Raw genomic sequence first — 15,430 nt, forward strand, 5'->3', positions numbered from 1 at the left:
TATGCGACTGAAAAACTGCTATACCACCAGAAATTGATACAACATTGTAAACCGACTATAACTTAATAAAAAAATCTGATATTTGAAGTTTTGAATGGATACATTTTTAAATTTATTTTTTTAATTTAAACTGAGTGTAGTTGATTTTTAATGTTAGTTTCAGTTGTACAGCAAAGTGATTCAGTTATACATATACATATACATATATGTACTTTCTTTTCAGATTCTTTTTGAATGGATAAATGATAATGATTTTCACTATAAAAATCATCTTTATTTTAGTTAGGATTTTAAATAAATATTCTTATTTCATAATTTTGAATTATAAAAATGAAATCTTCATTCAGTCTTTATACAGAGTTGCAACAATTATACAGTTTAATTTTCAGTTAATAATCTAGCAAAATTAGGTAAAAATAAATTCAGAATAGGAAGAGCTATTGCAATACCAATGTACTACTATTCGCATTATAAATTAATAGTTTTCCCAGAGAGGAATGTGACATTAAGTATATATGAAAATGCATCTGAAGAAAATAAATGGGAGAAAATATTAATCCCTATTTGTAAAGAGATATTAATAGCTTCTTTATTTATGATAGCCCAAACAAAACAAACCAACCAACATGGGGACAACCAAAATATTGATAATTGAACAACAAGCAAATAAATTATAGCAGAGCAACATAATAGAGTATTATACCATCACTGACGTGACCAGTATGTAGGCCAGGCAGATATAGAGCGATTTGCATTTCCCTGATGTGATGTTGAGCATCTTTTCATGCACTTCTGGGCCATTCACATGATTTTGGAAAAGTGTCTAGTCAAGTAATTAGCCCATTTTAAAATCAGATTGTTCCCCTTTTTTTTGAGTTGTATGAGTTCCTTGCATATAATAAATATTGACCCCTGTTAGATAGATATTTTCTCACATTCCGTAAATTGCCTTTTTGTTTTGCTGTTTCTTTTTCTGTGCAGAAGCTTTTTAGTTTGATGTATTTTCTGTTTATTTTTGCTTTGGTTGCTTGCACTTTGGTGTCATAGCCAAAAAATCTTTGTTAGACTAAGTTAAGGAGTTTTTCTCCTTTTTTTTTTTTTTGAGTAGTTTTAGTTTTGAGTTTTACGTTTAAGTCTTTAATCCATTTTGAGTTAATTTTTGTGAGTGGCATACAGGGGTCCAATTTCATTATTCTGCAGGTTGTTATCCAGTTTTCCAATTTATTGAAGAGACTATTCTTTCCCCATTCGCCTTTTTGGCTTCCTTGTCAACTTTAGTTGACTGTATATGAGTGGCTTATTTCTGGGCTCTCAATTCTGTTTCATTGGTCTAGGTGTCTTTGTTTATGCCAGTAAAATATTGTTTTGAATGTTACAGCTTTGTAATAAAATTTGATATCAGGAAATGTAATGCCTCCAGCTATGTTCTTTGTTAAGATTTCTTTGGCTGCTAGGGGTCTTTTGTGGTTCCAAATGAATTTTAGAATTGTTTTTTCCTATTTCTGTGAAAAATGTCACTAGAATTTTGATGGGGATTGCACTGAATCTGTAGATGGCTTTGGTATGGTATGGTATTTAAACATTGGTGAATACCACTTGTTTTGGACTTTTAAACAATATTAATTCCTCTGTTCCATGATCACTGGGTCTCTTTCCATTTACTTGTCTTATTCAATTTATTCCATCAGTGTCTTATAATTTTTAGTGTACAGATCTTTTACTTCCTTGGTTAAATTATTCCTAAGTATTTTTTATGCTCTTATAAATGGGATTGAAAAACCAACTTCTTAATACAGTTTTTATCTCTGTGAGGTTAGATGCTAGTAAAAATAATGGGTCTATCAAGCAAATATGGTAAAATTGAATTTCATTGATGAAATCAATTTCAATCAAATTATATTAATAAATTAAGGAAGAAATGATAATTAAAATAATATATGTATATCACCAGACTAAATTGTACCCACCTTAAAACATGTTTAAAATACTTTCAAATGTGTATAAACCTAACTAATTCTAAATACCTTCTGAAATTCTGTGCTAAAAATATAGCTAGAGATACTTCCAAAAATTATTAATTTTGTGAAATCAAAATTGTAAAGAATTTCTTTTGGCCTAAAGGTCAAATTTGCACAGACATAATTTTGGATGGCTGTTATTCTCCTCAAACATGTTTTACTGTAATCACTTGTGTTATTTGCTTATTCCTATTTTATTACTAAGTTAGTTATGGTACCACCATTAATAATTAATAGAATTATTTTCATTCATAGGTAAACTAGAGTACAGACCATGAATGGATGTTGCAGTGGATGTTGTAACATTTATTGTCCTCCATTCAGATACATGTTAGAGTGTGACCCCTTTGTACAGGAGCATGAAGTTAGATTAATTTCAGTGTGAAGCAAAAAAAAAAAAAAGCAAATCAATGACTGTAGGTTAGTCACATTGTATTGTGTATTTCTAGTTATGCAAATGCCTAAATCATGCAGTAACTTAAATTTCCAATTATACTCATGGTTTACTGTGTTCTACAGTGCTTGTTTAAACAACAACTTCCAAGGGAAGTAACAGGTGCTAAGTATTTTAGTTCATAGATTTTATTTCCTTCTGGGAGCCAGGACTATGAAATATGTTTTGCTTTTCTAATTCTTAAGTTTCTGTTCTGTTCTCAGTTACAGCTATGATTTGTCCCACTCACTTCAATATAACCTCACTGTCTTGCGCATGCCCCTGGAGATGTTAAAGTCAGAAACAACCCAGAGCCGCCAGGAGAGCTTTGACATCTTTGAAGATGAAGGATTAATTACACAGGGTGGAAGTGGTAGGTAGTTTTTAGCACATCTAAAATATGTTAATGTGGCATCCATGAAACAGCATCTCATTAAATTCATTCACATTTCCCGCATGTTTCTCCATCCTTCTTTGCTCTTTGTCATTTCATGAGGTTGTTTCAGATACATAAACTCGACCAGTTCATTTTTATAGAGATCATCACCAGATAGTTGATTTCATAGTGGGCCAGCCAAAAAATTGTATGCTGACATTTTCTACCAAATTTCATATACTTTTTATGAAATACATTCAGCTCTGTGAATGGAGAATTTTGTTTTTAAATATTGGAGAATACACACCACCACTTTATTTTCCTCCATAGAGACCAATTCCACCTAGGCCGGGTTTTAGACAAAAGTTACCATGAGGTGACTGTTGTGTCCTAGACATTTGCATGTAATATCACTAATCCTCATAAAAGCTCTGCTCAAAAGATATAATGCTACTTTTAAAGAAATAAAGACTGAGTAGGAAATTGAGGCATAGAGATTAAGATCACAGGGTCACTGTCCAGATGAACCCTTGTGGCAGGTCAGAGGTTGCTCTGACTTTGGTCCCAGCTTGACCTGCTGGTCCCTCACAGGCCCTGCTTCTGTCAGGACCACTGTGGGATTACTGCAGGACCTCTGTGAGACTAGTCTGTGGTGCCCTAGGAGATCTGGGACTAACCAGTAACACGACAGGATCGGTAACCTCTATCCCTCGATTTGGGGGTTGGCCTAGAGCTCTAAAGCCAGAGGCATTGTTAGAGTGAATGTTATGAAGGAATTGTTTCAAGCTTAAAGTTAGGGCAGTTTAGCTGAATTGAAGTTACTCTGGATACATGAAAAATCAGTAGTGTCCTTAGGTACCTTCCCCAGTGCAGCTTATATGATGGAGATGTGGGTACAGAGGTGGAATGTAAGTTCCAGAAGGTTTGTTTTTGAGGGACACTCGAGAAGAGGCTGTGCTCTGTTAGCATTTTGCCAAAGGCTCTGGTCTACTTTAAGAAGACTGAAACTGTTACCAACTGAATGCTCTCTGTTATTGCCTTTGACTCTTGTTAGTTTACTAGATTGACTATTATGTGAGCTAAGGCCAAACCCAGTGCACCTTCCCTACCCCAAACATTTAGATCACATACATTTGCCGTGGTTCACACATTTGAATTGTAACCTGTGCTACTAGAGACAGGTGGAGGGAGGGCAAGATAATGTGTGGTGGAATATGCATCTCATCATTTCTTCTAAATATCACACTTACTAACAGAAAAGCTAAAAGTATTAAGAAATTTGCACTATGTATCATCTCACATTTGAATATGCATATCCGTGCTGGGATCTGAATTAAGCCTCAGAAAGCCACTTAATTTTTTTACTATCTGTAGAGCAATTCTATTTGATAAATATGAATAACTGTGTGTTAGGTAGCAAATTACCACAAACTCAGTGGCTTAAAACTATACAAATTTATTATCTTACAGAAGTCAGAAGTCCAAAATAGGTCGCAGAGAACTAAAATTAGAGTGTCGGCAGGGTTGAGTTTCTTAAGACCCTAGGGATAAGTCCATTTTCTCGCCCTTCCCATCTTCGAAGCCAGCAGCGGCCCGGCCGAGGCATTTTCCCACATTACAGCACGCTGACACTCACACTCCTCTTTCCCTCATGAGAGACCCTCTGATTATGTTGGGACCACTTGGGCAATCCAGAATAGTCTCCCCATCTCAAGGTCATCTGTTTAGCAACCTTACTTTTGCAACTTTAGTTCCTCCTTGTCATGTACCATAACATATTCCCAGGTTCTGGGTATTAGGACCTAGACATCTTTTTTGGCTGGGAGGGCTGCCTTATTCCCCTACTACACAGGAGAAACTGCAGGAAAGAGAGTGAGGGTAGAAGGCATGGGGGTAGGTAGAAAAGGAAAATGATACATATTTTTTCAAGTCTCTGCTGTGTCAGGCAGTGTATTTGTCTCTTTGCGTGTATTATTTTATTTAATCTGAGCAATATTTCTGAGGTGAGTAGTACAGTCACTTTACAAGTTAGAAAATTGAGGTTCAGAGATACTAAGTAACTTGCCAAAGGTCACAGAGCTGGTACGTGGCAAAGACAGGACTCCAGTCCATTTCTGTATTATTCATGCTCTGTGTAATGGCAGTGAAAGGGCAGAGAAAGTTTAGTTTTTATGACTAAAACCAAAGTGTATTTGTTGGAATATATAAACACTACTAACATATGTGTTTTGAGAAGAAAAATAATATTGATTGCCTTCTATCCAGAACTGTTACAATCTTTTAAACCATTATCTTATAAGTACACTTACTTCTTATTGCGTACTTACTATGTGTTTTGTAAAACTCATTGATATTTAATAATTTTATTTGGATTTGCTGAAGTCATGTTTGATGAAATTAACTTCTTCATATAGAAGGCTTGATGTAATAAAACTCCTGCTATGGAAGTATCACAAGGCACCAGGCTTGTTCTGAGCGCTTTGTGTGCATTACCCACTTCTTTCATCTTGACAGCAGCCACACGGTGCAGGTACAGATGAGGAAACTCGGCACTGAGACAGTAACACTCTTGGTCACACTCGTCACCTGGCTGATGAGGCAGTCCCAGGGTTAGGACTCTGACCTCAGAGAGATGCTCCCAGTCACTGTCTCTGAGCCTTATTCATATCTTTGTATGTGTGTCCTTAATTTCCTTGTTGTTTCCCCTTCTCTTAGGAAAACTCCCACAAGTCAGAAAATGTGTTTATTCTTTGACTTTGTACAGAATCAGCACAGTGTTCTGGGTGACAGGATGAATTTTATCCACTGAAAATGGCAATGCTGTTAATCAGGCATCTTACTGTGAAGTTAAAAACAAAAGATTAAGAACTTAAGGAAATTGGTTGACATTCATTTTTATCTTTCTTATACCACCGTTTATTTTTCAGGTGTATTTGGGATCTGTAGTGAGCCTTACATGAAGTATGTGTGGAACGGTGAACTTCTGGATATAATCAAAAATACTGTGCATCGTGACTGGCTGTTGTATATTATTCATGGGTTCTGTGGACAGTCAAGTATCCTTTTTTTAAAAAAAATTAAGATACATATTATTAAACTTATGCTGTGCCAATTTGTAGAAAGCTATGTATGAATTATAAGATTATAATTATCCATGCACCCAACAGGAAAATTTACCCACGATTCCATCTAGCTGAAATACAGAGGAATGCAGATCTGTTGTATGTAGACAGATAAGTACCGAGGAAGAAAATGCTGTGTGCATAGGGAGTAATATAGGTAATAAGTCTCATTCTTACCTGAGAGAAGGAGCAGAATCACTGGCAGGTGGGGAGGATGGGGCAGGCTCATGGGAAAAGTCATACTTGGTCTGGCCATAGTCAGAAGGCAGGCCTTGGCAGCAAGATCATGGGTTGGAGAGCACCAGGGTGTAGAGGTGGAAAAGTTGATGGGACTGTACTTTCGGTTTGTATATGTAACCTCTGGGAGGTATGGCTTGGGAAGGAGTTTGGTTAGGGGAAGTCAGACTGCCAGTGACCGTCCTGCTTTGATGGTCAGACTAAGGACTTTCAGTTTGCTGTTAGGACTTGTGAAAGTTTTTTTTCAAGAGGGTAACCTACAAAGTAGTACTTAGGAAACTTAAGTTGGTAGCTTTTTCAAGCTGGATTCAATAAAATGAGGCTAGAACAAGGGACATGAATTAGGGAAAGACGGTAGTGGTCCAGGCATACTGTAGTGAAGGTCTGGACTGGGAAGGGGCGTAATAGATTAAGTAGAAGTAGGCTGAGCCTTGGGTTAAGCTGATGAGTTCAATTTTATATTTTTGTTCTTTAATTTCTAACTGTGTTAAAACCTTTCAAGAATGTGCTGTCATGTTAGGAGGCTTAGGAAGGCAGTTCATGCTTTCTAGAAGTGCTGTTTAGGTTATTTCTGTCCCCTTTTGAGATCATGTAGGGCATTTGTACACGTGGCATGCTTTCTAGTTGACACGCTCCCTTGGGTCTTAGGATTTCTAAGACCTAGAGTGAAAACTTGAAAGGAGTGGTTGTTGTGAGACCATGAAGTGGGTGACTGTGATTAACCAGTATTATGCTTTCTTGCACCAGAACATTTGGGAGACGTGGAATCAAGGGGTGCAGCTGGAGAGGGCAGCCTCGAGGACAGCCCGTGCTGCCTTCTTTGTGGCAAGTGAGGGAGAGGAGAGGCTAGATGAAGACACAGAAGAGTTTTGGAATGAAGATGTGTGAGATTTATGTTCTACACTTGAAATGGCTCATTACTTTATAATCATTTTCCACCAATGAGTGATAATATCTGCTTGATCATTCTCTGAATAATGAGATTCAGCCCTGAATTACTTTTTCTGTTTCCAAAAGTAAAATCTACCTGGAAAAACACAAGGTTTTCACCACCAAGGACACTAAAAAGAAAGTGCTACAGTGTCTAAAGGTAGTTTCTAAAAGGTGATTTTAAACTGTTTTGTATTTAAACTGTTTTGTGTTTATCAAGCGCTAACTCAAAAGTTAGCATATATTCAGCACAATAAATGTCTTCTTTTTTTTTAATAGTGAATAGTGCCACAGATTATAATTTTAAAGCTCATTAGTTGAAATGATGAATCCAGTTTCCTAGTTATCAAGCACTTAATGAATTCTGGAAGTCTATACAATGATAAAAGTAACTGCTATTTATTGAACATTTACTGCAGGCCAGGCGCTAGTTTTCCACACATGACCTATCCTAGTCTTCACAACCACCTAGTAAAGTTGGTTACTTTTTTAGTACTTATGCCATTTTACAGAAGATGAAATTGAGGTTCAGAGAGATAAGGTTACATAATAAACTGTATGTTGGTTAAACAGGTTCCAGTGTTCATTTTTTGCAGTTAGGTGACAAATATGGATTGCTTCAGGGTATTACACTAACTCCATTCCCTCAGTTATCTGTTGCTTCATAGTTTAAACACCTGGTTAAGTGACATATGCTTTCTTTGATAGGTATATGATCCCTGAAGACTAAGGAAGGATTCGTTGTACCCGTTTACATCCTTTAGTTGGCTACAAGGAGAGACCAGGTCTTCCCTTGGCCAATAACCCTACGCCTGGTTACCATTTCCTCTGAAATTTATGGAAACCACTCCTTAGGGAGGTCCATTTTTGCCTTAATGCCTGCATAATTCAGAAGAACAGGTAGACCTGATGCTGTTCCATTCTTGGTGGCGCTTTTTGGTGTTCTTTAACCCACTGAACAAGATGTGTATAAATATATATTTAAGGTATAATGATTCTCTTGATTTGGTGTGACAGTCATGAAGGTGAAACAGCTTTAACTTGATTTCCAAGAGCTGTTGATTTATGGACGACCAGTGTATGTCACTTTAATAGCTAGAAGATCCAGTAAGTTTGCTGGGACCCGTTTTCTCAAGAGAGGTGCAAACTGTGAGGTAAGATGGAAAAACAACACTGTTGCTGGCATCTTAACTTTTGCATAAGCTTTGCTGACAGATGAAGCAAAGTGGAATTTTAGAAAGTGGAATTTCTTAGTTTGGGACATTATCAAGAGAATAATGAATTCTCTATAGAGTATCTGAAACTTGTGAGAAATATGACTAATGTACAGATGTTCTGAAAAATCCGCTATCTTAGAGTTATGCAATTGCCTTGGGGAGTTATGAAATGTCTGATGGTTTGGAAGATGAGCCATTTCTGCAATATATGAAAAAATATAGTGCATACTTACTGTAGAGACTGAAATAGCAAAGCACCTCCCCCTGAGGAATAAATGGAGAGGAGCACTGGTTGTCGGAAATGCATTCTTGATAAGACTGAGTAGAGCAAGGCATGAGAAACCGCTTACCCTCTTCCCTCTGCGTTAGCTTGGCTCAAGGCAGACTCCTTACTCTGCTCACCCCTGGGAAGTAACAACAACAAAAATTCATCTGTCCTGTCAGTCATGTGATCTCTGAGTGTTCCACCTCTGTTTGCAATAGATGACTTGAGTCTTAGGCAGATGTGTGATTGAGTAAACAGATTGAGTGAGATACCGGGTTTTGATTCTGCCTTAAAATAGCAACATTTGTTCTTAAAATTATATCAACAGTGAAAATAGTTATAACTGGTGCTTTAAAGGAAATCAGAGTTTTGTAGATTATTTGCCTTTGGATTTGCCAAGGATAATTAAACAAGCATGCTATTGGTGCCTCTAAAATGATTCTTTGTCATATCCTTGTATACTACCTTAAGTAAACCTGCCTTAAGACTTTTTTTTCCTTCTATCCATTAGATATTTTATTTGAACCTCACTCTTTCTTTTGTCCTTTCATTCCTCCTTGTTCTTCAGAATTGAATGTTTATATTCCACAGATCTTCCTAACCTCCTGTCTAACTTCACGTGATTGTTTTTCTTTTCTCTCCTTCTCTGCCATTTATATCACCCAACCTGTTCTCTAGCTATTACTTATACTACTAGCCATTTAATTTGATTTTTTTCTAGTCTATTCTCTGCTATTTTTAATTGCCTTCCTTTATTGCATTTTAATGATTTTCTTTTTTTTGATATGCACATTGAATATTGATCAATATTTACCTCTTTTAAAACATTCTAAGAATAGGGACTATATTTTTGTTGTGTACTTGAAATTTTTTTCCATTAAAAAATTCTGAGAACATAAAATATCTTTAAATGTACCTTTCTTTCCAGGGTGATGTTGCAAATGAAGTGGAAACTGAACAAATACTCTGCGATGCTTCAGTCATGTCTTTTACTGCAGGAAGTTACTCTTCTTATGTGCAAGTTAGAGGATCAGTTCCCTTATACTGGTCTCAGGACATTTCAACTATGATGCCTAAGCCACCTATTACATGTGCGTGGAACAGTCTTTTTAATAATAACTCTTCTCTACCCACGTTTAGAGATAATGAACTATTGTCACAGAAAACTCACAAATGCTTAGATGTTAACAATATTTTAGTCCTGAAAAGCAGATCATTTAGAAGAGGGATTGCTGTTACTTTTTTGCAGAAACTTTATATTTTTTTTTTGAGCTTTGGCTGCTAGTAAATTATTTACACATAGCATATAAATATAATTATTTGTGTTTAGAAATGTAAGAATCATTCAAATTCAGTAAATACATGAACAATGACTGATACACTGGAAAGAAATTTGAGATGTGAATTTACCAGAAGATGAGTGGAATTGCATTCCGTTAAACATTAAAAAGCAAAACAAAACTCTGTACTTCTTTTATTGTGGCTTTATAATTTTCATTCTGGTATTGATTCATTTTTTTTCCCCACAGTGGATCAGGCAGATCCATTTGCCCACGTGGCCGCTCTTCACTTTGACCAGATGCTTCAGAGGTTTGGCTCCCCCATCATCATCTTGAATTTGGTGAAGGTATGACATGCTCATCTGTCTGGCTGTGAAATGCTGTCTCACTGGACAACCTGCTCCTCAGCACACAGGGGTTTAACAAGCCTGCTCTACCTCTCCCCAGAAGAGAGACTTGTAAACTTGTCACTGTGAGGGCTCACTGTGTCTAAACTGTCTTAGACACTGTCCTTTGGCCTCAGATTCCCTGTGGCCTCTTCCCTGTACCTGGGAGAATCTGAGGTGTATTTCCAAGGGAAGAGAGTGATGAGTGTGCCAGTCTCCTGATTTCCTTGGGCAGACTGGGGATGGGTGGAATTCTGCCTTAGTTTCCAAGATGGCTTTGAGAAGGAAGCATGGAGATCGAACAGCCAAAGCCTAGCCTTGGTGCAGTCACTTTCCTGGACCCTCCAGAGGACCTGCTGGGCAGGTGAATACTCAGTAGTAGGATCTAAATGCTAGATTCAGAAATTGGAGTGCAGTTGTGACTCAGGAATCAGGTGGACGGAGTGGTGGCCTGGCCTCTTATTTCTGTGCTTCCTTGTCAGAGTCCACTGTCTGCTCAGCGTGCCTTTGTATGAGTAGACACTCAGGTCAGAGGCCTGGGATGAGGGCAGGGAGACCAGTTAAGACATGGTGTCTGTGTCTGTTGCAATCAAAGGAATTGAAAGAATCTCAATCAGGAAACCCCCGAGAGTATGAAAAGCAAGAGTTTTCGTATGTTATGGCTGTAGCCAAACGTCTATTATCATCTGAGATTATTCTGAGACGTTGGTTAAGAAATATAACTCCATTTAATTAAAAACCAAGGAATCCGGTGTCCATTTAATCCATCGTTTAACAAGCACTTTTGAAGGTTTCCTTTGTGCCAAGGCAATTATAGAAACCATCCCTGCTGTCCCAGAGGGCATAACGTAATGAGGCCAGGATTGGGAAGGGGCATAATAGGTCAAGTAGAAGTAGGCTGAGCCTTGGGTTAAGCTGAAGAGTTCAGTTTTATAAATATTTTTGTTCTTTAATTTAATTTCTAACTGTGTGTTAAAACCTTTCAAGAATGTGCTGTTATGTTAGGAGGCTTAGGAAGACAGTGCATACTTTCTAGAGTGCTGTTTAGGTTTTTTCTGTCCCTTTGTGAGATCATGTAGGGCATTTGTGCACATGGCATGCTTTCTAGTTGACATTGTCCCTTGGGTCTTAGGATTTTTAAGACCTAGAGTGAAAACTTGAAAGGAGTGGTTGTTGTGAGACCATGAAGTGGGTGACTGTGATTAACCAGTATTATGCTTTCTTGCACCAGAACATTTGGGAGACGTGGAATCAAGGGGTGCAGCTGGAGAGGGCAGCCTCGAGGACAGCCCGTGCTGCCTTCTTTGTGGCAAGTGAGGGAGAGGAGAGGCTAGATGAAGACACAGAAGAGTTTTGGAATGAAGATGTGTGAGATTTATGTTCTACACTTGAAATGGCTCATTACTTTATAATCATTTTCCACCAATGCATGGTATTATCTGCACGCGGAGAGGTATAAAACACAGGAGGGAAAAGGGATGACCAGGGACATCATGTACTTATGAAAGGAGGAAAGGAGAAAATCTGAAACATGGAGGGAGAAATTATTTTAACAGGAGGACAGCAAATAGTAAGGGCGTAGGGGTGTGTGTGTTTTAAATCAAGAGTTTGGAGAAACATGTTCTGAAAGTGGCCAAGCTCACGGGAGGAGGAGCGTAGGGAGCAGGCAGAGCCGTGAGGCAGGCAGCTTCATTTCTTCCTTTGTTGCTCCTTGGTTTATGAAATTATTGCATCCTATCAAGGATTGACTTCATAAAATAAATCATTCAGATATTAGATACATCATTTTCCAAGCCTTTGTTCTCATTAATTCAGAAGTTTCATTTCCACATCTCTTTCCCTGTCAACTCAGAATGCTACGAGGTGATAGATGGCTGGATAATCTGTACCCTTAGCCTAGAATTGAACAGCTGTAAGAGACGTAATTGAAAAATTCAAGTAGGAAATCTCTAATGATTAAAACTGTCATCTAGTAAATGTATAGAAATAAGATATTGTTAGTATAAAAATAAATTATTGCTAAAGCACGAAATTTTAAGGCTATCACTAGAATATAAACATCGACCTTAATTAGTGAATTTTTCCATGTTTTGCAGAGTCCTTATAGTGTGGTTAAAAGCTATGGTTAAATGGAGATTGAGTCTATGATGTTTGAAATAATTCTCTATTAAATATGCAGATTCAAAATGTAGTTTCAGACACGTGGTTGTAAAGTGTTCCTGCCTAGATTTCTCAAATGTACATTTATTTTTTAATATTTAAAGGCCAGTCAGTGGGTTTAGAAAAGTGCCCTTGCATATTGTTTCATTGTCATGAAAATTCTGGCAATAACTAGAAGATAGTTTGGAGGTTAAGTTGCTGTTTTGTGAAATAGAAAAAAATGTTTTGTTGTTTTTGTCATTCATTATCTCATTCATAGCATGAAAGGAGATGTTTATTCAGTTCACTGGGAAGAAGTCCTTATTAACTTGCGATTAAAGAGTCAGAGACTGTGTGTCTGTATCATGATACCGAGCACTGTTTACTCTATTCTGCCTCCTCATGAAGTGACTAAAGTGAAATACTTTTCTTACTTCTTTTCCCTTTTTCCCTGGTCGTGAACTGTCTCCTGTCCCTCCCCTCAACCATGTGGAAGTTTGAGACCCTGCCTGATAGGCATTTGGCAACAATCCTCACCTGTTCAGTGCTGCCACTGGGGTTCAGTAGGAAGTCAACCAGGGACCAAGCATAACTGTGCATGAGAGGTCTTTAATCTGGGGGCCATAGATGGCCTTGATGGCAGGGTCTCTGAACCCTTTGAAACTATACACAGAATCTCCAAATGAAGTTTCCATTTGGTTGTGAAAGGGGGTCTGTGACCCTAAGGACTAAATGATCCACTAACACTCATGCACTGTGGACAGACAGCACCGAAAGCAGATTCCTTACATGGAAATGATCGAAGGCTGACAAATAACCTTTTCTCTCCTCCTTATGAAACATCAGATTTGATGTAAGAATTTCAAAACCTTTTTGCGTCTCTAGTTGGTTTAAAGTGCTTTTGAGAAAAATTCCAGCTATGTAATTTAATTTTTTGCAGATGTAAAACTAGGCTAAATATTCATCCATCCCAAACTGATTCTTTTTTTTTTTAACATTTTTTTATTGAGTTATAGTCATTTTACAATGTTGTGTCAAATTCCAGTGTAGAGCACAATTTTTCAGTTATACATGAACATACATATATTCATTGTCACTTTTTTTTTCTCTGTGAGCTACCACAAGATCTTATATATATTTCCCTGTGCTATACAGTATAATCTTGTTTATTCTACATACGCCTGTCAGTATCTACAAATTTTGAACTCCCAGTCTATCCCTTCGCACCTCCCTCCCCGTTGGCAACCACAAGTTTGTATTCTATGTCTATGAGTCTGTTTTGTATTTATGTTCTTTTTTTTTTTTTTAAATTCCACATATGAGCGATCTCATACAGTATTTTTCTTTCTCTTTCTGGCTTACTTCACTTAGAATGACATTCTCCAGGAATATCCATGTTGCTGCAAATGGCGTTATGTTGTCATTTTTATGGCTGAATAGTATTCCATTGTGTAAATATACCACCTCTTCTTTATCCAGTCACCTGTTGATGGACATTTAGGCTGTTTCCATGTTTTGGCTATTGTAAATAGTGCTGCTATGAACATAGGGGTGCAGGTGTCATCCTGAAGTAGATTTCCTTCTTGATACAAGCCCAGGAGTGGGATTTCTGGGTCATATGGTAAGTCTATTCCTAGTCTTTTGAGGAATCTCCACACTCTTTTCCATAGTGGCTGCACCAAACTGCATTCCCACCAGCAGTGTAGGAGGGTTCCCCTTTCTCCACAGCCTCTCCAGCATTTGTCATTTGTGGATTTTTGAATGACGGCCATTCTGACTGGTGTGAGGTGATACCTCATTGTAGTTTTGATTTGCATTTCTCTGATTATTAGTGATATTGAGCATTTTTTCATGTGCTTTGTGATCATTTGTATGTCTTCCTTGGAGAATTGCTTGTTTAGGTCTTCTGCCCATTTTTGGATTGGGTTGTTTATTTTTTTCTTATTGAGTCGTATGAGCTGCTTATATATTCTGGAGATCAAGCCTTTGTCGGTTTCACTTGCAAAAATTTTCTCCCAAAAGCTATATATGACAAACCTACAGCCAGCATAGTACTCAACGGTGAAAAACTCAAAAGCTTCCCACTAAAATCTGGGACAAGACAAGGCTGCCCACTATCACCACTCCTATTCAACATAGTCCTGGAAGTCCTAGCCACAGCAGTCAGGCAAGAGAAAGAAATAAAAGGGATCCAAATTGGAAAAGAAGAGGTAAAAGTGTCATTATATGCTGATGATATGTTACTATATATAGAAAACCCTAAAATGTCCACACAAAAGCTACTAGAGCTGATTGAAGAATTCAGCAAGGTAGCAGGTTACAAAATTAACGTTCAAAAATCAGTTGCATTTCTTTACACTAACGATAAATCAACAGAAAAAGAAAGTAAAGAAACAATCCCCTTTAAAATAGCACCCAAAGTAATAAAATATCTGGGAATAAATCTAACCAAGGAGGTGAAAGAATTATACACAGAAAACTATAAACCATTGATGAAGGAAATTAAAGAAGACTTTTAAAAATGGGAAGATATTCCATGCTCTTGGGTTGGAAGAATCAATATTGTTAAAATGGTCACACTGCCAAAGGCAATCTACAGATTTAATGCAATCCCTATCAAATTGCCCAGGACATATTTCACAGAACTAGAACAGATCATAATAAAATTTATATGGAACCATCAAAGATCTAGAATTGACAAAGCATTACTGAAGAGAAAGAAAGTGGCTGGAGGAATAACTCTCCCAGACTTCAGACAATATTATAGAGCTACAGTCATCAAGACAGCATGGTATTGGTACCAAAACAGACATATAGACCAATGGAACAGAATGGTGAGAGTTTTTATCATAAATGGGTGTTGAATTTTATCAAATGCTTTTTCTCCGTCTGCTGAGATGATCATGTGGTTTTTGTCCTTTCTCTTGTTGATGTGATGTGTTACATTGATTGATTTGTGTATGTTGAACCACCCTTGTGTCCCTGGGATGAACCCCACTTGATCATGATGTATAATCTTTTTTATGT

At 37.4% G+C, this 15,430-nt stretch overlaps 1 protein-coding gene across 2 annotated transcripts in view; it reads left to right on the forward strand.

Annotated features, from left to right (window-relative positions):
• FIG4 (FIG4 phosphoinositide 5-phosphatase) overlaps positions 1-15,430 on the forward strand; it is a 124,818-nt gene that overhangs the window by 33,051 nt on the left and 76,337 nt on the right. For both annotated transcript variants that reach the window (XM_006205650.4, XM_072965719.1), the window contains exons 6-10: positions 2,676-2,824; positions 5,755-5,883; positions 8,170-8,270; positions 9,527-9,689; positions 10,128-10,225. In XM_006205650.4, the coding sequence (XP_006205712.1) occupies positions 2,676-2,824; positions 5,755-5,883; positions 8,170-8,270; positions 9,527-9,689; positions 10,128-10,225 (640 nt within the window). The remainder of the gene's footprint in view (positions 1-2,675; positions 2,825-5,754; positions 5,884-8,169; positions 8,271-9,526; positions 9,690-10,127; positions 10,226-15,430) is intronic.

Source organism: Vicugna pacos, chromosome 8 (assembly GCF_048564905.1).
Source record: "Vicugna pacos chromosome 8, VicPac4, whole genome shotgun sequence".
NCBI lineage: Eukaryota > Metazoa > Chordata > Mammalia > Artiodactyla > Camelidae > Vicugna > Vicugna pacos.